Source organism: Symphodus melops (genome assembly GCF_947650265.1).
Source record: "Symphodus melops genome assembly, contig: scaffold_106, whole genome shotgun sequence".
Classification (NCBI taxonomy): Eukaryota; Metazoa; Chordata; class Actinopteri; order Labriformes; family Labridae; genus Symphodus; species Symphodus melops.
In genome coordinates, this window is record NW_027636697.1 from 55,853 (window position 1) to 80,433 (window position 24,581).

General features: G+C 47.7%; 2 protein-coding genes across 3 annotated transcripts; one reads left to right on the top strand and one right to left on the bottom strand.

Moving 5' to 3' along the window:
• Window positions 1-8: 8 nt before the first annotated feature.
• On the top strand, window positions 9-18,371 carry tecpr2 (tectonin beta-propeller repeat containing 2). Of its 2 annotated transcripts, none has more exons than XM_079372956.1 (27): window positions 9-534; window positions 1,305-1,435; window positions 1,600-1,740; window positions 1,822-1,950; window positions 2,274-2,405; window positions 2,609-2,766; window positions 4,198-4,351; window positions 4,439-4,591; window positions 4,676-4,808; window positions 4,884-5,113; window positions 5,205-5,427; window positions 5,529-5,757; window positions 6,290-6,507; window positions 6,594-6,826; window positions 7,750-7,817; window positions 7,896-8,011; window positions 8,169-8,342; window positions 8,732-8,912; window positions 9,140-9,281; window positions 9,678-9,903; window positions 10,009-10,098; window positions 10,527-10,624; window positions 10,713-10,848; window positions 13,534-13,682; window positions 13,752-13,893; window positions 17,782-17,931; window positions 18,026-18,371. In XM_079372956.1, exons 2-27 carry the CDS (start codon window positions 1,352-1,354, stop codon window positions 18,175-18,177), a joined length of 4,041 nt encoding a protein of 1,346 aa, XP_079229082.1. In that variant the 5' UTR covers window positions 9-534; window positions 1,305-1,351; the 3' UTR covers window positions 18,178-18,371. The 2 variants fall into 2 exon arrangements, with proteins under 2 accessions (XP_079229082.1, XP_079229083.1); XM_079372957.1 differs by having other exon boundaries at window positions 337-534; window positions 1,324-1,435; window positions 6,290-6,506; window positions 6,596-6,826.
• Window positions 18,372-20,817: 2,446 nt separating this feature from the next.
• On the bottom strand, window positions 20,818-22,083 carry ankrd9 (ankyrin repeat domain 9). The gene has a single exon (XM_079372960.1). The coding sequence runs from the start codon at window positions 21,673-21,675 to the stop codon at window positions 20,845-20,847; it is 831 nt and encodes a 276-aa protein (XP_079229086.1). The 5' UTR covers window positions 21,676-22,083; the 3' UTR covers window positions 20,818-20,844.
• Between the last annotated feature and the right edge of the window lie 2,498 nt (window positions 22,084-24,581).

Sequence of the window (24,581 nt, forward strand, 5' to 3'; positions counted from 1 at the left end):
TCCCGGACTGGATCCTCCCGGACTGGATCCTCGTGTAGAGCGGGGTCGGGGGGGAATGATATTTTTTTTCTACATAAGACACGTCATAATAGAAAGATATCAGGCGGCACTGTTTTAAACAGACACTAGAAACACCTTTGACAACCTCAAAGATCCAGTTTCCGGTGTTTACAACCTGCACAGACAGAATTTCCGTTTCCGGTCATTCGTTTCTAAATGTATTTAGGTAATAATCATTCCACTGCCGACTATATGATGATGAAAATATAAATGTGACTGATATAAATGAGTATGAAATCCACAGGGAGTCCGTAGATGAGTGAACGGGTTGTTAAAGAGGGACCATGGTAACAGAAGGAGGGTGTGATGCTGAGTGTGGACAGAAGGGGGCGCTGTTTGTTATCAACCACTCAGCATCAGGATGAAGACGCTGTCAGACAGACAGACAGACACCACCGGGCTCTGTAACAAGCTGCTGCTTTCATGAACACATCTGTAACAACATCAGGACGGGATCTTCTCTCTAACACATCAGTGAGTCTCTCTGTCTCCGGCCTGATGCTAACGCTAGCTGCTAACATGATGCTAGCTAGCGTGGCTCCGTGTTTGTGAAGCTAACTCAGTAAATAATGTGTTATTAATGTTCTGCTGATGACAACAGGCTGCACTGTGTGAGAGGACATGTTTGTAGTCAGCTGTCAGCTGTGACACAAGCCTGCTAAGCTGACAGTAAGCTGGACACGTCCCGCTTTAGAGACGTCGTCACACCAAACTCCGTTAGAAATATGATCGATTTAAATGATTTCTCGGATAAAACTTACATAAATGATATTGGCAGCTCAGTTTCAGATATGACACACTTATCTAAAATGTTCGGCTCAGTTCGGCTGGTGACAGAACCTCCAAACAGCCTTTATAGGACTTTCTGTGTCCGCTGTTTACGTGCCTTCTCGCCGCGTTGCCGCCCTGTTTGACTCTTTAAACCCTGAATAATCAGCAGGGACCTGGTGTCTTCATGATGTCAGAGAATAAACGGCCTCTGTTACTCTGGGATGAAAAGGTTTAGAGCCAGAGGAGAGAGGCTCATTGGTGTGTGAAACCTTCACTTTAAGTGTTGCTGGTTGTTTGGTTTATTTGCTCTTTTCCCTGTTAGATTTCCAACACAATAACACGTCAGGAACTTAATAATGTTAACCTATAATAATGTTATTGTAATACAGAATCCCCTTTTATAATTTCACTAATTTGATCACTTTAACTGAACAAACTGAAACTGTTGGTTTCATTTATTTCTGATTATTCAGAGGAGAATCTGACTTTCAGGACCAGCTGAGTCCAGCTTGGAGGAAAGATGGCGGCCCAGCCAATCCCACCGCCGTCCGTCTTGAGGGAGTTCTGCCCGCTCTACTACCTGCTGAATGCCATCCCAGCCAAGGTACTGAACCCTTTCCAAACCAGACTACAACTAAGACCAAGCTTCAGCACAGTCTGAGTCAAACCCAGGCCCACCTGTGCCCTGGTCCCTGTGACCACAGTTTAACCACTGTACTACAAGGATCACTATGATCACTCTCTCTCTCTCTCCCTCTCCCCCTGCAGGTACAGCGAGGCTTCAGGTCGGTCTTGGTCTACCTGACCGCTCTGGACTGCAGCAGTGACTTCCTGGCGGTGGGCAGTAGCATCGGCATGCTCTACCTGTACTGTCGCCGCCTCGCTCACATGAACAAGTACAGTCTGGAGGTCAGAGCTCCTCTTCTTCTGTGGTGCTCAGTCTGTCTGGACAGGAAATCCAGCTCAATCCTCTGTGTGTGTGTGTAACAGGGTAAGAGTGATGCTATCACTGCTGTGAAGCTGCTCAGCTGTTTTGATGACCTGGTTGCCGTGGGAACAGCTTCAGGTCGAGTGGCAATCTTTCAGCTGGTGTCTCCACTCCCTGGTCGAAACAAACAGGTGAGTAAGACAGGTACAGAAACACATCGCTCGCTCGCTCGCTCGCTCTCTCTCTCTCTCTCTCTCTCTCTCTCTCTCTCTCTCTCTCTCTCTCTCTCTCTCTCTCTCTCTCTCTCTCTCCCCCCCCCCCTCTCTCTCTCTCTCTCTGTCTCTGTCCCCCCCCCCCCCTCTCTCTCTCTCTCTCTCTCTCTCTCTCTCTCTCTCTCTCTCTTCCTCCCTCTCTCTCTCTCTCTCTTCCTCCCTCTCTCTCTCTCTCTCTCTCATTCTCTCTCTCTCACTCTCTCCCTCTAGTTCTCTCTCTCTCTCTCTCCCTCTCCCTGTAGTTGAGGCGTTTCGATGTGGTCGGCCTCCATAAAGGCTCGGTGACGTCGTTGGCGTGGAGCACAAACGGAATGAAACTTTTCTCAGGAGACGATAAAGGGCGGGTGGTGTTCTCCTCTCTGGACCTGGACCAGGTGAGACCACAAACACTGTCTGACTGACCTTCAGTTCTACATGTCAGGAGCTTTTACACTTTATCACACACAACAAAGAAAAGCCTTTGTGCTACGGCTGCAGCTCTCACTGTGTGTGTGTGTGTGTGTGTGTGTGTGTGTGTGTGTGTGTGTGTGTGTGTGTGTGTGTGTGTGTGTGTCTGTGTGTGTGTGTGTGTGTGCAGGGTGTGTGTAAACCTGTGTTGCTGTTGGAGGAGTCCTCAGGTGTGGTTCAGATGGAGTACAGTCACCAGGTGCTGCTCATCTCCACCCAGCACAGATCACTGCTATTCTGCACACAGAAACAGGAAGTCCTACAGCTGGGCACCAAGCCCCGCAAGAGGTGGGAAAATCCATGTGTGTCATGTTGTGAGAGTACTCTCTGTGTGATGCTAGCTGTAGACTGCATGTGTACATGCTAGCTGTGGACTGCCTGTGTACGTGCTAGCTGTGGACTGCATGTGTACGTGCTAGCTGTAGACTGGATGTGTACGTGCTAGCTGTGGACTGCATGTGTACGTGCTAGCTGTGGACTGCATGTGTACGTGCTAGCTGTGGACTGCATGTGTACGTGCTAGCTGTGGACTGCATGTGTACGTGCTAGCTGTGGACTGCATGTGTATGTGCTAGCTGTGGACTGCATGTGTACGTGCTAGCTGTAGACTGCATGTGTACGTGCTAGCTGTGGACTGCATGTGTACGTGCTAGCTGTAGACTGCATGTGTATGTGCTAGCCGTGGACTGCATGTGTACGTGCTAGCTGTAGACTGCATGTGTACGTGCTAGCTGTGGACTGCATGTGTACGTGCTAGCTGTAGACTGCATGTGTACGTGCTAGCTGTAGACTGCATGTGTACGTGCTAGCTGTGGACTGCATGTGTACGTGCTAGCTGTAGACTGCATGTGTACGTGCTAGCTGTGGACTGCATGTGTACGTGCTAGCCGTGGACTGCATGTGTACGTGCTAGCTGTGGACTGCATGTGTACATGCTAGCTGTGGACTGCCTGTGTACGTGCTAGCTGTGGACTGCATGTGTACGTGCTAGCTGTGGACTGTTGGTGTACATGCTAGCTGTGGACTGCCTGTGTACATGCTAGCTGTGGACTGCCTGTGTACGTGCTAGCCGTGGACTGTGTGTACTTGCTAGCTGTGGACTGCCTGTGTACGTGCTAGCCGTGGACTGTGTGTACTTGCTAGCCGTGGACTGCATGTGTACGTGCTAGCTGTGGACTGCATGTGTACATGCTAGCTGTGGACTGCATGTGTACATGCTAGCTGTGGACTGCCTGTGTACGTGCTAGCCGTGGACTGTTGTTGTACGTGTTAGCTGTGGACTGCCTGTGTACATGCTAGCCGTGGACTGCATGTGTACGTGTTAGCTGTGGACTGTTGTTGTACGTGTTAGCTGTGGACTGCCTGTGTACATGCTAGCCGTGGACTGCATGTGTACGTGCTAGCTGTAGACTGGATGTGTACGTGCTAGCTGTGGACTGTTGGTGTACATGCTAGCTGTGGACTGCCTGTGTACATGCTAGCTGTGGACTGCATGTGTACGTGCTAGCTGTAGACTGGATGTGTACGTGCTAGCTGTGGACTGTTGGTGTACATGCTAGCTGTGGACTGCCTGTGTACATGCTAGCTGTGGACTGCCTGTGTACGTGCTAGCCGTGGACTGTTGTTGTACGTGTTAGCCGTGGACTGCATGTGTACATGCTAGCCGTGGACTGTTGGTGTATGTGCTGTTTGACAGTTTGTGTTTTTCTGTGCTTGCAGCAGTGGCAGGTTTGGCGCCTGCTTTCTGCCGGCTCTCTGCAAACAGAGCGATCTTCAGGTGTTCGCTGCTCGGCCTGGACTCAGACTGTGGAGGTCTGACATCAGAGGACAGGTGGAGGACACCCGACTGCTCAAAGCGCTCTTTAGCACACAGGTACACACCTTCACCTGTTCAGCTGCTGTCTCTGTTTGTACTCTGTCAAACATTGTTTCTCCTCGTGTGTCTTCATGTCTGCTTCAGATCCCTCAGTTTGACTTGTTCCCTCGTCCCGGTCCAATCGGAGCGTACCGTCCGGCAGACAGACAGCTCGGCCTGCTCAGCTGTTTCCTCAGAGAGGGCTGGATCCTCAGCTGGAACGAGTACAGCCTCTACGTCCTGGACTGTCACAGCGAGGTCAGAGAAACGCTCCCAGTGATGCTTCAGAAGCCAGTGCATGTCTGCTGAAGGCTGATGGCTCCTTTGTGGGAATGTTTTCAGGTGATAATCGGGGCGTTGGAGAGCAGTGGAGACATCGTGTCTGTGTCGTGTTGTGATAATGAGATCTTCATCCTGAAAGGAGACAGAGACATCATCCGTCTGTCCAACAGCCCTGAGGGTCTGGCCTCCAACTGTGAGTGACACCAACACATCCTACTTCACTGTCACACTTACAACACTCTGATGTCTTCATCCTTCTGTCCTGCAGTGTCCGAGCTCTCCATCAGGCTGACCTCACCTTTGACCACGCCCACTCTCCTCCCACCAACCGGATCAGTGGAAACGGCTCAGCCAATCAGAACCATGGCTATCATCGTAGAGGGTGGGGGGAGGGAGGAGGGGGGGGGAGGAGGATGGGTTAGGCAGGGTGAAGAAGGGGAGAGAGATGAAGATGAGGAGGTGGAGGAGGCGGAGGAGCAGCTGGAGGAGCAGCTGGAGGTGATTGACAGCTGTCCAGACCAGTTTGACGTGTTCCAACCTGAAGTGGGTAAACTCACCTGTCTCTCATGTTTCCTGTCTTTGTCCCCAGGTGAACGAGCAGCTCGGTCAGCGGTCGGGTTTGCTCACCAGCAGCTCTCGCAGCCGCAGCAGCTCAGTCACTTCCTGGGACAGCCTCCATGGAAACGCCACGACAACCGCTTCCAGCGAGCTGAGCTCCAGACGTTACAGCGCCCCTCTAGGTCAGGGGGAGATGCAGCAGGAGCTGGTGGTGAAGGCCATCAGAGTGAAGAAGAGGAGGAGGAGGCGTCAAGGTGAGCAGAGAGACAGACAGACAGACAGACAGACAGACAGACAGACAGACAGGTAAAGGAATCCCATCTGAGTGTGTGTGTGTGTGTGTGTGTGTCTTCAGACAGTAGCAGTGGGAACCGTCTCTCTGAGAGCAGCTGTTCAGACTCCATGTTTGTAGTCCAGGACAGCAGCTGCAGTGATGGAGGAAGTGGAACTCCTCTGAGCGACAGAGCCTCCCTCGTGGGTCTGGACCTTCACAACCAGGACTCTCCAGAGTCCCAGCAGGACTCACTGGAGGCCCCAGGTGTGAAGGATGGAGTGGAGGCGGGGTCTTCCCCCAAACAGCCCAGGTAAGGTATTGTTGCCTGCAAACTACGATGCACAGGTGGTCTTTGTGTCCCTCATGTCACTCACGTCCATCATGATGATTTCAATAGGAGTTATGTTTTATATGTATTTCGTCATTGTGCTGTTTTTATGGACCGCTGTTGCAAACCAGATTCCCCCGAAGGGACAATAAAGATTTTCCAAAATCCAAAAAGGAACTTTAGAAGATAGACAAGATTGTGAATCCAGGTGGCGCCGATAGCGCAGCGGCAGCGCGCGCACCATGTTGCGAGGCTTTGCTCCTCGCGCGGGCGGCCCGGGTTCGCGTCCGGCCTGTGGCCACTTTCCCGCATGCCTCTCCCCACTCTCTCCCTGTTTCCGACTCTATCCACTGTCCTATCAATAAAGGCAAAAAGGCCAAAAATAAACCTTAAAAAAAAAAAAAGATTGTGAATCCACCGTACTTGTTTCCTTCACTCCTGTTAACCTTCTTGTCTCATCCTTGGATTATTCTCCTCCTGACCTTCCCGTCTCATCCCTGTCTTCTTGTCCCAGCTCCCTGTTCCTCCAGGGTCTGGAGAAGCCAGGAAAGGTCTGTGCTCCTGGGGCAGAGGGAGAAGTCGTCCCCCCGACCCCTGATGTGGACCTGCTGCTTGAGTGCACATTCTCCTACATGCACAACACTGAGGATGATGATGGACAGGAGCAGCAGCCAATGGAGGAGCATGAGGATGAGTTTCTGAGTCCTCTGATTGGACCAGAGGAGGAGGAGGTAGGTGGATGTCCTGAATAATCATATTAAATGCATGTTTGGTCAAATGTTCAAATCAAATAAATGACGGTCGCTCTGTTTGTGTACAGGACGATGACTTGGCGCCCCCTGCTGGCGTGTTGGACCAGATGTTTTACTCCACTGTTTCTAATCTGGAGAGAAAACCCAGCATGTCCAGTGATGAGGAGGGAGACATCTACTGTCCGTCTCTGCCGCCTTCAGGAGACGACCTCACCTGTCCGTCTAATAGGGCAGAGAGGACAGCTGATAGACAGGGGGACCAAGACCTCCAGGACAGAGACGCACACAAACCAGACCAGGTGAGACACACACACCAGACCAGGTGAGACACACACACCAGACCAGGTGAGACACACACACCTGACCAGGTGAGACACACACACCTGAGCAGGTGAGACACACACACCTGAGCAGGTGAGACACACAAACCAGACCAGGTGAGACACACACACCTGAGCAGGTGAGACACACAAACCAGACCAGGTGAGACACACACACCTGAGCAGGTGAGACACACACACCTGAGCAGGTGAGACACACACACCTGAGCAGGTGAGACACACAAACCTGAGCAGGTGAGACACACAAACCAGACCAGGTGAGACACACACACCTGAGCAGGTGAGACACACACACCTGAGCAGGTGAGACACACACAAACCTGACCAGGTGAGACACACACACACACCTGAGCAGGTGAGACACACACACCTGAGCAGGTGAGACACACAAACCTGAGCAGGTGAGACACACACAAACCTGACCAGGTGAGACACACACACACCTGAGCAGGTGAGACACACACACCTGAGCAGGTGAGACACACACACCTGAGCAGGCGAGACACACAAACCAGACCAGGTGAGACACACACACACACCTGAGCAGGTGAGACACACACACACCTGAGCAGGTGAGACACACAGCTGACCAGGTGAGACACACACAAACCTGAGCAGGTGAGACACACACACCTGACCAGGTGAGACACACACACACCTGACCAGGTGAGACACACACACCTGACCAGGTGAGACACACACACCTGACCAGGTGAGACACACACACCTGACCAGGTGAGACTCGAACATGAGCAGGTGAGACACACAAACCTGAGCAGGTGAGACACACACACACACCTGAGCAGGTGAGACACACACACACCTGAGCAGGAGAGACAGATGATGTTTTGGTATTAATGCAGTTCTCTTTATCTTAATAGTTGGCAGAGAGCTGGATGGGATACTCAGGACCAGGATGTGGAATTCTGAGCCTGCAGGTGACGGATAGGTGAGTGGCCAGGTGACTCTTCTTCAGGTGAGTGACAGGTGTCTACCAGGTGAGTGACAGGTGACCTGTGTGTTTCAGGTATGTGTGGTGTCTGGATTTTAAAGGAGGACTGTTCTGCAGCATTCTGCCTGAAGCTGGGCTCAACTGGTCCAGATTTGAAGACAACGTCCACCAGATGGCGTTGTCCCCCTCAGGTGAGCCTCAGACATTACACCTGAGTGAAGAACGACGCCGCCTGGTGTCTTTAATGTGAAAATGTCAGGTTAAGAAAAATATTTAAAACCTCTCATGTTGCTTTCTGACACTCAGGTGTAGCATTAGCGTGAAGCTAACTGTCGCTAACTCTGCCAGGTAATCTGCTGTGGAAGGTGGAGCAGAAGAGCATGACAGCTTTTGCGTGTGCGAAAGTGTCGGTGAAAGGAAAACGTCACTGGTACAAAGCTGTGGAGCAGACGGCCTTCGTGGCTCTGAGTGACGACTCGGCCTGGATCATCAGGACCAACGGAGACCTCTACCTGCAGACAGGTGTGTGTCCTTCAGGAGGTGACTCAGTCCAACCCGAGCTCACAGAAAACACACCAAGACGCCATGGTTCCCGAACACTCCGACTCTGTCGTCTTAGAGTAGGATTCTTTTCCCCATGTGGAGAAGAAGAAGCAGACTGTGACGTCTCTGTGTGACCACCAGGGGGAGCCGTGCTGCTGTCCTTGTTAAAATGACCTCACAGCTTGAGGAGTTGATATGAAACCTGTTACACAATATGTCGTGTGTGTGTGTGTGTGTGTGTGTGTGTGTGTGTGTGTGTGTGTGTGTGTGTGTGTGTGTGTGTGTGTGTGTGTGTGTGTGTGTGTGTGTGTGTGTGTGTGTGTGTGTGTGTGTGTGTGTGTGTGTGTGTGTGTGTGTGTGTGTGTCAGGTCTGAGCGTGGACCGGCCCTGTGCTCGCTCAGTGAAGGTGGAATCGCCCTGCGTGTTCAGCCAGGTGTGTGTGCGAGGGGGCGTGGTCTGGGCTCTGAGCGAACACAAAGCTTTGTTCTACAGAGAAGGACTGAACAGCTTCTGCAGCGAGGGCGACAGCTGGAAGTACGACACCGTCAGGTAAACACTGCTACCACGTAATACTCTGATGCTGACGGGGGCGGGGCTAGAAGTTCAACACATGATGGTCACCTGCATCTATTCCATAGGACAGGTGATTAGGAGAGGATCTCTCGCTCCCCGCTCTCACTGACTGACCTGTCTCTCTAATCATGTCACTCACACGTCTCTGAACATATGAGCCAGGTTTCTGTGTGTGTGTGTGTGTGTGTGTGTGTGTGTCACAGTGAGGCTCAGGGTCTCGAGTTGATGTGTGTCGCCCTGGGTGATGGAGGTACGGCCTGGGCGCTGGATGCGACCGGGAGTCTCTGGTTCAGGACCGGGATCAGCTCGACCAGACCTCAAGGAGAGGATGACCACTGGTGGCAGGTAGGCTGCTCCAAAGCTTTAACTGCAGTTCCTCCAGAGTCCACTAGAGTCTGTCTCCTGCAGTGAGTCAGTCTCCATAGAGCTCTATGTTAAAATGTCCAACTTTACAGCTGCAGTTCCTCCAGTGTCCACTAGAGTCTGTCTCCTGCAGTGAGTCAGTCTCCATAGAGCTCTATGTTAAAATGTCCAACTTTACAGCTGCAGTTCCTCCAGTGTCCACTAGAGTCTGTCTCCTGCAGTGAGTCAGTCTCCATAGAGCTCTATGGTAAAATAAACATGCTGAATGTTGATGCAGCCTATTTGATCTTTAGAAGTTGAAGAGTTATTCATGCATTTGCATAATGAGGGGCGTGGCCAAGTTGACTGACAGCCAGTCTCTCTCTCTCTCTCCATCAGATCAGTATTTCGGACTACGTGGTCTTTGATCAGGGCAGTCTGTTCCAGACGCTGCTGCAGGCCACTCAGAGTGTTGCCACGGTAACTAGAGCGCCAGTGGAGCGGGTGGTGGCCTTCCTGTCTCAGTACTCGCAGTGCCAGCCGAGCCTGGTCAGTGCCAACGCCAGCGGGGTCTGGGTGGCCTCGGGGCGCAACCAGCTGCACCTGGCCCGGGGCAGTCTTGTGGGTCAGTCCATGATGGGGGGGGTGGAGAGTTCACCAGAGTTCAGTACTACAGTTCATGTTTCTGCTCTTCACTTCCTCAGCTGCTCTGTCTCTGTTTGAACTCCAGGAACGTTTTGGCAGAATGTCGTTCCAAGAGGAACCGTGTCGGCGACCCGGTGGACCTTCATCACGTCGTCAGCTGTTCCTCACAGAGAAGGTAAACAGACCTGTCCTCTGAGACGACGGGCATAAACATGAGGCGCCTGTTTAACTGTTTATCAACAAACCTGGAAGATTGTTGGTTTGTAAGAATGTTAAAACACATCACGGCGTGTCGATGCTCAGCGAGACTGTTGATGAAGCAGCTTACAGGTGAGCGGCAGGTAGACATGGCGTGCTACCTGACGTCTTATCTGTTTGACGGGTATACCAGTGTATTTGAATGTTTGAAGGCAGAAGGAGAAGCAGGGTCGTCCCCTCCTCTCACAGAGGGGGACATGTCTTCGTCCCTCATGCTCGTAGGAGACTTCAGTCCCCATGGACGCCATGCATATTCCTCTCCAGCTGGTGGTCGAGCTCGTCCTCTCTCGCAGTGCCATGACCCCCCTGATCTGACTCACCTGTCTGTGCTTACCTGTGTGTCAGGGACCTTCCTGTGGCTGGCTCAGAGCAGGAAGGATCTGTTCTGTGTTTGGGACCAGGATGGAGAGCTCCGCCCCTCCTCTGTCCCTCTTCCACCTGAGGTAAATCACCTGTCACCTGACCCTGCTGCTCTCTCTCTCTCTGATTGGCTCCCTGTGTGTGCTGATGATGTTCTACCTGTGTGCTCAGGTGGAGCTGACTCACCTGTCGGCCTGTCGTGATGCTCTGTGGGGTCTGGACTCTCACGGCCGAATCTGTATTCGAACGCTGTCTCCTACCTGTCCTGCCGGACTTCACTGGACCCCCCTGGACCTCAGTCAGCTCGGTACGTACCTGAATCCCACAGGTGGCGAGTGGGTGGAGTCACACGCCGCGAGCAACACTAACAAAACGAGGATGATGAAAAGACCTTTAAACAAGTCTTCATTATTATTCTGTGTTCACCTCTACGTCCAATCACTGAGCTGTAGACACTCACCTGCTGCGCTCTCATTGGCTGGAGGAAACACACTAGCTCCGCCCACAAACGTCCCGAGTCAACCAGAACAAATCAGAAGAGTCAAATCCAGTCAGAGGACAGAGTCTCTGCAGACACAGTCACACATGTATGGAGGCCCAGAAGGGACAAAGCTTCACTTTAGGAGAAGACTGAGTTTTATTTTGAAGGAGAAAGCTGCTCTATTTTATTTTGAAGGAGACAACTGAAATTTGATTTTAATGCAGACACAAAAGCACATTCATAATATTTTGCTTTGGTCGGTTATGATTGGTGTGTCTCGGTGTGTGTTTGGTATTTTAGGGGCGTCATCCACTTCTGATCAGGTTACACCACACACACACACACACACACACACACACACACACACACACACACACACACACACTGTCAGCTGTGCTTTCTCCGTCACTTTGACAGGTGGAGGTTGTGTAACAGTTCAACTTGAAGTGTGTGTAAGTTTGTGTGTGCGTCACACTGTAACCCGACTGATGGGTCAGATCTGTTTATAGTCCTTCTGCCCTTCTCGCTACCGCATGACCATCCGTGTGTCCATGTGCCTGTCTGTCTCTGTGATTCAAACATGACACCAGCAGAGTGTTCAAGGGTGCGTTCACATTGTCCCTCCTATCTACTTTCACTATCCACTTTAAGGTGTTAGGAGACTTCATAGAGGACTTAGTGAAAGGTGTCAGACTTCATAAAGGACTTAGTGAAAGGTGTTAGACTTCATAAAGGACTTAGTGAAAGGTGTTAGACTTCATAAAGGACTTAGTGAAAGGTGTTAGACTTCATAAAGGACTTAGTGAAAGGTGTTAGGAGACTTCATAAAGGACTTAGTGAAAGGTGTTAGACTTCATAAAGGACTTAGTGAAAGGTGTTAGACTTCATAAAGGACTTAGTGAAAGGTGTTAGACTTCATAAAGGACTTAGTGAAAGGTGTTAGACTTCATAAAGGACTTAGTGAAAGGTGTTAGACTTCATAAAGGACTTAGTGAAAGGTGTTAGACTTCATAAAGGACTTAGTGAAAGGTGTTAGACTTCATAAAGGACTTAGGAAAAGGCGATCATCGTTGTTTTGACAATCCGACCGCACCCAAACGTTACACCAGCAGAGTTGAAGGTGACCAATTTAAACGTTACACCAGCAGAGTTGAAGGTGACATATTTAAACGTTACACCAGCAGAGTTGAAGGTGACATATTTAAACGTTACACCAGCAGAGTTGAAGGGGACCAATTTAAACGTTACACCAGCAGAGTTAAAGGTGACATATTTAAACGTTACACCAGCAGAGTTGAAGGGGACCAATTTAAACGTTACACCAGCAGAGTTAAAGGTGACATATTTAAACGTTACACCAGCAGAGTTGAAGGGGACCAATTTAAACGTTACACCAGCAGCAGAGTTAAAGGTGACATATTTAAACGTTACACCAGCAGAGTTGAAGGGGACCAATTTAAACGTTACACCAGCAGCAGAGTTAAAGGGGACCAATTTAAACGTTACACCAGCAGAGTTGAAGGGGACCAATTTAAACGTTACACCAGCAGAGTTAAAGGTGACATATTTAAACGTTACACCAGCAGAGTTGAAGGGGACCAATTTAAACGTTACACCAGCAGAGTTAAAGGTGACCAATTTAAACGTTACACCAGAAGTATTGACAATAGATTGAAAGTGACAGCTGCAGCAGCTCATTGGTGCGACCTGCAGAGGTCAAAGGTCAGTAGGACAGCCTGTCAGTCAGTCGTATGAGTTTGTTTACCTAAAAACCGTCTGACCTGGAATCTGCCCTGGAAAAGGATGTAGTTATTTGATCCCGCCCACGTTTCACCTGTAACCTTTTGAATGTTGTTGTTTTTGTGCTGCTGCACGTGAAACAGAACCTCGTCTGAGATCGAACCTGAGTCTACAGACTAATGTCTGCGTTTAGGGAAACATCTGAGGAAGTGGCTCTAACGCCTTCACAGCTTTTCTAATCGGAGCCTGATCAAATAATCGGCCCGCCTGTGACTGGATCTGAAATAAATCTCTAATTTTACTGCAGATCTTGCTAATATTATTTGATTTATTCTCCTGTCAAATAGCATTTCATATAAGTTTCATAGTACTAAACTCTGTCACCAGCAGAGGGCGCTATATAGATTACAACAGCATCCTCGAGTGGTGACACAGGTTCATGCTCAGTTACTTTCAGCTGAGTGACCATCCCGTCTTTATTATGAATGTGTTTGATAACTGAGAGATCTGTTTTATCTATCTCTACAGATCGAAGACAGATCTAGCAAAGATATCAGCCGATATATCGGCATCAGTCTCCAAAGACATCGGACATCGGCCCTCGTTTGACTTCCTTTCTTCATGTTTTGGTTGATTGTAAATGTTTTTTCTGTCTCAGTGACTTGTTACAATCCTCTGATACTTTGGTTTAAAAATATGACTGAAGATTGTTTGACGCTTCAGTCCTATTGTGTACATGTGTGCTCAGGTGAGATGTGACCTGTGTTACAGGAGGTGTGCGTCTGGTGAGTGTGAGCTGTGGCAGTCAGAATGTCTGGGCCGTTGACAGCAGAGGGGTCGTTTACTTCAGAGTGGGAACGCAACCGATGAACCCAAGCATGATGCTGCCAGCATGGATTCAGATAGATCCACCTGCACAGGTAAGAGAGAGACCCCACCTATGTGTAAGTGCTGAGAGTCCAGGTAACTGTGACATCATGTCTCTGCAGCCAATAGGAGTGCAGCTGGTCAGCATTCAGACGAGTCCAAACGATCGTCTCCTCTGGGCGTTGGACAACAGAGGGACTGTCTTCGTCAGGACCGGACTCAGTGACGAGATGCCTGTAGGGACGGACTGGGAGCTGGTGCCAGGTAGCTTTTTCCCCAACAGGCTTTGAGTCATGTTCTCGTAGTAATCGGTGTGTTCTTGTAGTATTTGGTGTGTTCTTGTAGTATTTGGTGTGTTCTTGTAGTATTCGGTGTGTTCTTGTAGTAATCGGTGTGTTCTTGTAGTATTTGGTGTGTTCTTGTAGTAATCGGTGTGTTCTTGTAGTATTTGGTGTGTTCTTGTAGTATTTGGTGTGTTCTTGTAGTATTTGGTGTGTTCTTGTAGTAATCGGTGTGTTCTTGTAGTAATCGGTGTGTTCTTGTAGTATTTGGTGTGTTCTTGTAGTAATCGGTGTGTTCTTGTAGTAATCGGTGTGTTCTTGTAGTATTTGGTGTGTTCTTGTAGTAATTGGTGTGTTCTTGTAGTATTTGGTGTGTTCTTGTAGTATTTGGTGTGTTCTTGTAGTATTTGGTGTGTTCTTGTAGTATTTGGTGTGTTCTTGTAGTAATCGGTGTGTTCTTGTAGTAATCGGTGTGTTCTTGTAGTATTTGGTGTGTTCTTGTAGTAATCGGTGTGTTCTTGTAGTATTTGGTGTGTTCTTGTAGTATTTGGTGTGTTCTTGTAGTAATCGGTGTGTTCTTGTAGTAATCGGTGTGTTCTTGTAGTATTTGGTGTGTTCTTGTAGTAATCGGTGTGTTCTCGTAGTATTTGGTGTGTTCTTGTAGTATTTGGTGTGTTCTTGTAGTAATTGGTGTGTTCTTGTAGTATTTGGTGTGTTCTTGTAGTATTTGGTGTGTTCTTGTAGTATTTGGTGTGTTCTTGTAGTATTTGGTGTGTTCTTGTAGTATTTGGTGTGTTCTTGTAGTATTTGGTGTGTTCTTGTAGTAATCGGTGTGTTCTCGTAGTATTTGGTGTGTTCTTGTAGTAATCGGTGTGTTCTTGTAGTATTTGGTGTGTTCTTGTAGTATTTGGTGTGTTCTTGTAGTATTTGGTGTGTTCTTGTAGTAATCGGTGTGTTCTTGTAGTAATCGGTGTGTTCTTGTAGTATTTGGTGTGTTCTTGTAGTAATTGGTGTGTTCTTGTAGTATTTGGTGTGTTCTTGTAGTATTTGGTGTGTTCTTGTAGTATTTGGTGTGTTCTTGTAGTATTTGGTGTGTTCTTGTAGTATTTGGTGTGTTCTTGTAGTAATCGGTGTGTTCTTGTAGTAATCGGTGTGTTCTTGTAGTATTTGGTGTGTTCTTGTAGTATTTGGTGTGTTCTTGTAGTAATCGGTGTGTTCTTGTAGTAATCGGTGTGTTCTTGTAGTATTTGGTGTGTTCTTGTAGTAATCGGTGTGTTCTTGTAGTATTTGGTGTGTTCTTGTAGTATTTGGTGTGTTCTTGTAGTATTTGGTGTGTTCTTGTAGTAATCGGTGTGTTCTTGTAGTAATCGGTGTGTTCTTGTAGTATTTGGTGTGTTCTTGTAGTAATCGGTGTGTTCTTGTAGTATTTGGTGTGTTCTTGTAGTATTTGGTGTGTTCTTGTAGTATTTGGTGTGTTCTTGTAGTATTTGGTGTGTTCTTGTAGTATTTGGTGTGTTCTTGTAGTATTTGGTGTGTTCTCGTAGTAATCGGTGTGTTCTTGTAGTAATCGGTGTGTTCTTGTAGTATTTGGTGTGTTCTTGTAGTAATCGGTGTGTTCTTGTAGTATTTGGTGTGTTCTTGTAGTATTTGGTGTGTTCTTGTAGTAATCGGTGTGTTCTTGTAGTAATCGGTGTGTTCTTGTAGTATTTGGTGTGTTCTCGTAGTAATCGGTGTGTTCTTGTAGTATTTGGTGTGTTCTTGTAGTATTTGGTGTGTTCTTGTAGTAATTGGTGTGTTCTTGTAGTATTTGGTGTGTTCTTGTAGTATTTGGTGTGTTCTTGTAGTAATTGGTGTGTTCTTGTAGTATTTGGTGTGTTCTTGTAGTATTTGGTGTGTTCTTGTAGTATTTGGTGTGTTCTTGTAGTAATCGGTGTGTTCTTGTAGTATTTGGTGTGTTCTTGTAGTAATTGGTGTGTTCTTGTAGTATTTGGTGTGTTCTTGTAGTATTTGGTGTGTTCTTGTAGTATTTGGTGTGTTCTTGTAGTATTTGGTGTGTTCTTGTAGTAATCGGTGTGTTCTTGTAGTAATTGGTGTGTTCTTGTAGTATTTGGTGTGTTCTTGTAGTATTTGGTGTGTTCTTGTAGTATTTGGTGTGTTCTTGTAGTATTTGGTGTGTTCTTGTAGTAATCGGTGTGTTCTTGTAGTATTTGGTGTGTTCTTGTAGTATTTGGTGTGTTCTTGTAGTATTTGGTGTGTTCTTGTAGTAATCGGTGTGTTCTTGTAGTATTTGGTGTGTTCTTGTAGTATTTGGTGTGTTCTTGTAGTATTTGGTGTGTTCTTGTAGTATTTGGTGTGTTCTTGTAGTAATCGGTGTGTTCTTGTAGTAATCGGTGTGTTCTTGTAGTATTTGGTGTGTTCTTGTAGTAATCGGTGTGTTCTTGTAGTAATCGGTGTGTTCTTGTAGTATTTGGTGTGTTCTTGTAGTATTTGGTGTGTTCTTGTAGTATTTGGTGTGTTCTTGTAGTATTTGGTGTGTTCTTGTAGTAATCGGTGTGTTCTCGTAGTAATCGGTGTGTTCTTGTAGTATTTGGTGTGTTCTTGTAGTATTTGGTGTGTTCTTGTAGTATTTGGTGTGTTCTTGTAGTATTTGGTGTGTTCTTGTAGTATTTGGTGTGTTCTCGTAGTAATCGGTGTGTTCTTGTAGTAATCGGTGTGTTCTTGTAGTATTTGGTGTGTTCTTGTAGTAATCGGTGTGTTCTTGTAGTATTTGGTGTGTTCTTGTAGTATTTGGTGTGTTCTTGTAGTAATCGGTGTGTTCTTGTAGTAATCGGTGTGTTCTTGTAGTATTTGGTGTGTTCTCGTAGTAATCGGTGTGTTCTTGTAGTATTTGGTGTGTTCTTGTAGTATTTGGTGTGTTCTTGTAGTAATTGGTGTGTTCTTGTAGTATTTGGTGTGTTCTTGTAGTATTTGGTGTGTTCTTGTAGTAATTGGTGTGTTCTTGTAGTATTTGGTGTGTTCTTGTAGTATTTGGTGTGTTCTTGTAGTATTTGGTGTGTTCTTGTAGTATTTGGTGTGTTCTTGTAGTAATCGGTGTGTTCTTGTAGTATTTGGTGTGTTCTTGTAGTAATTGGTGTGTTCTTGTAGTATTTGGTGTGTTCTTGTAGTATTTGGTGTGTTCTTGTAGTATTTGGTGTGTTCTTGTAGTATTTGGTGTGTTCTTGTAGTAATCGGTGTGTTCTTGTAGTAATTGGTGTGTTCTTGTAGTATTTGGTGTGTTCTTGTAGTATTTGGTGTGTTCTTGTAGTATTTGGTGTGTTCTTGTAGTATTTGGTGTGTTCTTGTAGTAATCGGTGTGTTCTTGTAGTATTTGGTGTGTTCTTGTAGTATTTGGTGTGTTCTTGTAGTATTTGGTGTGTTCTTGTAGTAATCGGTGTGTTCTTGTAGTATTTGGTGTGTTCTTGTAGTATTTGGTGTGTTCTTGTAGTATTTGGTGTGTTCTTGTAGTAATCGGTGTGTTCTTGTAGTAATCGGTGTGTTCTTGTAGTATTTGGTGTGTTCTTGTAGTAATCGGTGTGTTCTTGTAGTAATCGGTGTGTTCTTGTAGTAATCGGTGTGTTCTTGTAGTATTTGGTGTGTTCTTGTAGTAATCGGTGTGTTCTTGTAGTAATCGGTGTGTTCTTGTAGTAATCGGTGTGTTCTTGTAGTATTTAGTGTGTTCTTGTAGTATTTGGTGTGTTCTTGTAGTATTTGGTGTGTTCTTGTAGTATTTGGTGTGTTCTTGTAGTAATCGGTGTGTTCTTGTAGTAATCGGTGTGTTCTTGTAGTAATCGGTGTGTTCTCGTAGTAATCCGTGTGTTCTCGTGTCTTGTAGGTCTTGCTGTCAGCCAGCTTGTCCTGAGCTTTCGGACAGTTTGGGTTCGATGTGTAAACGGAGAATTGGCCAGACGTTACGGCGTCTCTGACAGAAACCCTGCTGGGGATTACTGGAAGAAGATACCCGGAAACGCCAACTGGTTCACAGGTGAGACCTGGTTCTTATTGTTACCTGTACCTTTATCGGTCCACAGGATGTTTGGGCTGGAAATCAGGTGTTCTCTCTCTCTCTCTCTCTTCAGTGACCCCCGAGGACGAGTTGTGGGCCGTGACTCTGATTGGTGGATTGTCGCGTCGCCTGACAAAGCTCCTCCCACAGACTCCCTGTAGGCCCGCCCCCTCGGGCCCCTCCCTCACCTCAGACGACGTTGAGGACGAATGGGAGCTTATCTGAGCTGTGACATCACTTTGTCTGATGTGGTTTTACCTGCGGGACGCTTTGATGTCACAATGACATCATTTGTTTATAAACTTCCTACTGCAGTGAGGTACATACTTCCTGTCTGTACCTGGCTTCTTCCTGACACTAAGCAGCATGGTGACATCACTTCCTGTGACCTAAATGCTTTTGTGGAAAGTACCTAAAGATGATGGCCATCACATAGGAAACCCAGGTGGCTGCTGGGAAGTGAAGTGAACTCAAACTGTTTTATTTTTGTTCTAATAGGAAGCACTTTAATCTCTGAAGGGACACTGGACTAACCATAAGGCGGTTCTAACTGGTTCTAAAGCTGCACTGACTTCCTCTGCTCTGGTTCTAACCAGAACTAACTGGAACCTAACCTTTGACCTCCAGGCCGCTCGAGTTTTGTAGATTGGCTGTCGTTGCTTATTAGTTTGTCAGTGTCACTTCTGTGTAGGTCTAACTGGTACTAACAAGGTCTACGATTTAAACTGGTTCTGTCAGGTTTCAACTGGTTCTGACTGGTCTTAGGAGAAATGAGGGAAAAACAGTTAGAATATTTAAACTGGTTCTAACTGGTTCAACCAGTTTGTTGAGCCTAATGAACCTGGTCTGGTCCTAAATAAAGACATTAAAGGGATTGTTTTACATGTTTTTACCAGTTTAGACCAGTTTACCATTTAGACTGGTTCCAGCTAGTTTTTATCCTGGTTTAGTTTACTTTTTCAGTTCAGAGTCAGTATTTACTAAAGTCCAGTTTATTTTGGTTCAGCTCAAACTGGTTTGACTGGGTTCTGAATGGATCGTATAATCCCAGTTAGTCCAGTTCTGAAAAAGGGATGTTTATACTACAGTTTGTACTGGTTCTACTGGATCAGTGTTGGTAAACTGGTTCAAACTGGTCGCAGAGCTGAATGAGCTTCTGGCTAAAAATAAAAGGAACATTTGAAACTGTTCATTTTTTATTTATCTTTATAAATCAATCATCACTTAATCTTCTTCATCTTAATCAGTTCAAGAGCAACAATCAAACACTCAAGTCTTTGACACCAGTATCAACCAGTCCGCTTTAAACTGGTTTTTACTGGTTTCCAGCACTGACTCCGCCCCCCTGACAGGAACCAGATCACACTGAAGTGTCAGTTCTGCAGTCTGACTCCAGATATAGATTCTCCTGTGACAAACCCTGAATGTCTATCAAATAGTTACCATGGCAACAGGCAGAAGCCCCGCCCACTGGGACTGATCAAAGCCTGTAAAAATGTACATTTGAAGAGCACCTGTTTGTTTTTAAACAAGTTTAAAACATTTATCTGACATGAGATTGGACTCTGGTGGACTCTGGTGGACTCTGGTAAACTCTGGTGGACTCTGGTGGACTCTAGCTCTCTGAACGTCTGCTGAGGTTCAGGTCTCATCTGATCTGGATCTGTATAAAGATGAAAAAGCAGACTTGCTCTCTATTCCTCGTGCTCACATCGTTGCCATGGAAACCCGAGCAGCTGTTTCTCTGTTGTGATGTCATCCTGCTGACCAATAAGAATTCAGTGTAAACTCACCTGTGTAATTAAATCCATTAACTGAATAAACCTGTTTAAACACTGGAGCTGTGGCAGTTTCCGATCAGTGATGTCATCTTGTGAGCGCTTCAGGCTGGCGTTCTCATCGTGGTTCTGACGGCGTTTCTCAATATCAGATTTATAAACTTCAAACGACTCCGGTGAAAAAAGAAGTCTTGGATTGTTTCAGTGTTTGTCTAAATTGAAAGAACCGTGGGGCCCGGTGACCTCGTGGTTGGTACACACATGGACCCCTCCTCCCTCTCAGCTGCCAAACATGCTTCTAATATCAGAAATATTACTTTCATGACGTTTAATACTGGGATATGTAACTCTGACCCCTAGTGTTTAAAACGGGTATTACAGTCTAAATTCTACTCTACTCGAGTCTTTGACGTCTGTAAAGTCGTCGTGTCCCCGCAGAGTCGGCGTTAAACTTCTCCTGATGGACGTCTGATGTTAAAGATACGTGAGGCCTGCTCACACCTGGGTGCTCAGCCTTCGTTTACCTGCAGACATGACTCAGGACTCACACTTTATCACATAGATGTTTATTTACAGGGATTTATCTACACATGGAGTTCAGACAGAAACACACAGGAACACAGGAGACCTGCGGACAGCACAGGTTGGTTTCTAATCTAAGGAGCAGCACAGGTGGATCAATATGATCCATAAGTTCACGCTGAGTGATCTTCAGGCTGCCGGCTCTCAGACTCTTTCAGCTGTTTGGATAAATGTTCGTTCACATGAGATTCAAAGACAAAGCTGAAGATGTGTCATGTGACATGTTCACACACATGTAAAATATTCTCATCAGGGAACCTTTGGCGGACAAACTTCACGGCCAATCAATAAACTTCAAACGATTTAAAGTCTCGTCCAGGTTCAGGTCAAACCTCGTACCGTCTCCTCGGGTCCCAAAGACCGCACAGGGACACCAGCTTTCTGTCAAGGTGGACGCTGACTCAGCAGTTTTTATTTCTGTTGAGAGTTCACATTTTTTCAGACTTTATTTACATTATTTACATCATCAACAACCATCCAATCACAGCAGTTTTGAGGTATTTACTGTGTGTTTCCATGGTGACGGGTGACGTCACTGCCAGCTGTGTGGCTGCAGGAAGCTTGGAAGCGCATTGATCTGATCAGGACCAGACCGGGCCAAACACCTGAGAGACTGCAGCAGGAGGGGGGGTGGCGTCAGACCACACAGCCAGCTAAAGACTTCAGTTCCCAGCAGGCTTTGCCAGCGCTGCGGCTCCTCCTGCAGGCAGGGCAGTGCCAGGGGTTTGGGTAAGAACAGAAGCAGGAAGTCGAGGCAGCGCTGAGCGTGGCGTCGCTCTGGCGGGTTGCAGGATACGAGTCGCTGCAGGGCCAGGTCAAGGCCGTCAGGCCGAGCTCCGTGAACCAGCAGCAACAGCAGACAGTCAGGCCGAGACAGCTCCACCGCCAACTGCAGCGCCGTCTTTCCGGAGTCGGCCACGTGCGAGCAGCCGCCGCAGCTGTCCAGGTAGTGTCTCCACTTGCTCTGGGTGTCGCAGTCTTTCAGGGCCTCCACCATCATGCTGAGGATGGTCACACGGTCATACCGCACCGCCACCGACAGGTGTGGCGCGCCGCTGTTACGACAACAACAGAAGCTACAGCGTGGGGCTCTGAGCGCGCTCACTGAGTACCTGTTGAGCAGATAGCGTGCATAGTCCTGGTGGTCGTGTACGAGAGCGTAGAGCAGCGCCTCAGAAGGCAGGAAGGCTCTCGGCTGTCCGTCCTCCCAGCAGAACACCTCCATGCACCTCATGTCCTCCAGAAGCCACACGGGCAACTGCTCCCGCACGGCACAGTAAAACGAGAACGCCGTCCGCTCGCACTGACGCTGAGACGGAGACGAAGACAGGTGCTCCATCTGAGAGGAGAGAACCCACGGCATGATGACCCCCTGAGGCACAGCTGAGAGAGGCTCCTGGTCTGAGGGAGACTCTGGGATCTGAGGGAGAGGCTCCTGGTCTGAGGGAGACTCTGGGATCTGAGGGAGAGGCTCCTGGTCTGAGGGAGACTCTGGGATCTGAAGGAGAGGCTCCTAGTCTGAGGGAGACTCTGGGATCTGAGGGAGAGGCTCCTGGTCTGAGGGAGACTCTGGGATCTGAGGGAGAGGCTCCTGGTCTGAGGGAGACTCTGGGTTCTGAGGGAGAGGCTCCTGGTCTGACTTGGAGTCTTGGAGGTCCACCTGTAAGACTTTAAACTCGAAACTGCCTGATCCTGGTCCTGGTTCCGCCTGCAGAGTCTCAAAGGGTCGCTCAGTCAAACCTCCGATCTCAGCTCCTGCACACTTATGTAGCTTCACCTCCCACCCACAACACACTGCCCCCCTACACACACACACACACACACACACACACACACACACACACACACACACACACACACACACACTGGCACCGCCTCTCCCCTTACTCCCGCCACTTCAGCTCCATGTGTGGTTGTTTGTTTGGGGGCCGGGTCGGCGGATTGAGTGTCTCACATTCTGAACATAGCGGCCTTCAAGTGACTGAAGGAGTTTATGTAATACAGTCATGAAGTCTGTGTGTGTGTGTGTGTGTGTGTGTGTGTGTGTGTGTGTGTGTGTGTGTGTGTGTTGTGTGTGGTCATATATAGGACACAAAGATGTGTTTACAGTCAGCTGCTCCAAACAAACACAAACTGATCAGTTGATTATTTTGTGTTTTTAAATTGTATTTGTTGAATTCTTTTTCATTTTGACTCTGTTCAAATTTGCTGATTTTACATCTTTGATCGAGCTGTGAGATGTCACATGATTCGTCCTTTATCCATTTCTGAGGTCGGGGAGTTGAGTTGTTGAAGAGCTCCTCCTGCTGTTCACTGACTGTAACTGCACACAGTCAGACAGATGGTCTGATCAACAAACAGATCTGCTCACAGTCAAACTTCTACACCATGACATCACACAGCACTGTTGGCACACTGTGACATCACACAGGACTGTTGGCACACTGTGACATCACACAGCACTGTTGGTACACTGTGACATCACACAGGACTGTTGGTACACTGTGACATCACACAGGACTGTTGGCACACTGTGACATCACACAGGACTGTTGGTACACTGTGACATCACACAGGACTGTTAGTACACTGTGACATCACACAGGACTGTTGGTACACTGTGACATCACAGGACTGTTAGTACACTGTGACATCACACAGGACTGTTGGTACACTGTGACATCACACAGGACTGTTGGTACACTGTGACATCACACAGGACTGTTAGTACACTGTGACATCACACAGGACTGTTGGTACACTGTGACATCACACAGGACTGTTGGTACACTGTGACATCACACAGGACTGTTGGTACACTGTGACATCACACAGGACTGTTGGTACACTGTGACATCACACAGGACTGTTGGTACACTGTGACATCACACAGGACTGTTGGTACACTGTGACATCACACAGGACTGTTGGTACACTGTGACATCACACAGGACTGTTAGTACACTGTGACATCACACAGGACTGTTGGTACACTGTGACATCACAGGACTGTTAGTACACTGTGACATCACACAGGACTGTTGGTACACTGTGACATCACACAGGACTGTTGGTACACTGTGACATCACAGGACTGTTGGTACACTGTGACATCACACAGGACTGTTGGTACACTGTGACATCACACAGGACTGTTGGTACACTGTGACATCACAGGACTGTTGGTACACTGTGACATCACACAGGACTGTTGGTACACTGTGACATCACACAGGACTGTTGGTACACTGTGACATCACACAGGACTGTTGGTACACTGTGACATCACAGGACTGTTGGTACACTGTGACATCACAGGACTGTTGGTACACTGTGACATCACACAGGACTGTTAGTACACTGTGACATCACAGGACTGTTGGTACACTGTGACATCACACAGGACTGTTGGCACACTGTGACATCACACAGGACTGTTGGTACACTGTGACATCACACAGGACTGTTGGTACACTGTGACATCACAGGACTGTTGGTACACTGTGACATCACAGGACTGTTGGTATACTGTGACATCACACAGGACTGTTGGTACACTGTGACATCACACAGGACTGTTGGTACACTGTGACATCACAGGACTGTTGGTACACTGTGACATCACACAGGACTGTTGGTACACTGTGACATCACAGGACTGTTGGTACACTGTGACATCACACAGGACTGTTGGTACACTGTGACATCACACAGGACTGTTGGCACACTGTGACATCACACAGGACTGTTGGCACACTGTGACATCACACAAGACTGTTGGTACACTGTGACATCACACAGGACTGTTGGTACACTGTGACATCACACAGGACTGTTGGTACACTGTGACATCACAGGACTGTTGGTACACTGTGACATCACACAGGACTGTTGGTACACTGTGACATCACAGGACTGTTGGTACACTGTGACATCACACAGGACTGTTGGTACACTGTGACATCACACAGGACTGTTGGCACACTGTGACATCACACAGGACTGTTGGCACACTGTGACATCACACAAGACTGTTGGTACACTGTGACATCACACAGGACTGTTGGTACACTGTGACATCACACAGGACTGTTGGCACACGATGACAAGAATATCAAGCCGACCCGAAAAGGTGGAGCTAAACACTGCAGTCCGCTGATTGGTCAAAAGAATCGTCACTTCCTGTGTGACATCAGTAAACAAAGCTCTGCTGTGTTGAAAGCATTGAGTGTAACACAGCTGATTGTTTACGTGTGTATTTGTCCTCGC

Bases quoted from the DNA above. Each gene is read 5' to 3' on its own strand.
- tecpr2 (XM_079372956.1), top strand. From the start codon at position 1,352: ATGGCGGCCCAGCCAATCCCACCGCCGTCCGTCTTGAGGGAGTTCTGC. The intron at 5,428-5,528 runs GTGAGCAGAGAG...GTGTGTCTTCAG, and splicing joins GAGGAGGAGGAGGCGTCAAG to ACAGTAGCAGTGGGAACCGT. The intron at 8,913-9,139 runs GTAAACACTGCT...TGTGTGTCACAG, and splicing joins TGGAAGTACGACACCGTCAG to TGAGGCTCAGGGTCTCGAGT.
- ankrd9 (XM_079372960.1), bottom strand. From the start codon at position 21,675: ATGCCGTGGGTTCTCTCCTCTCAGATGGAGCACCTGTCTTCGTCTCCG.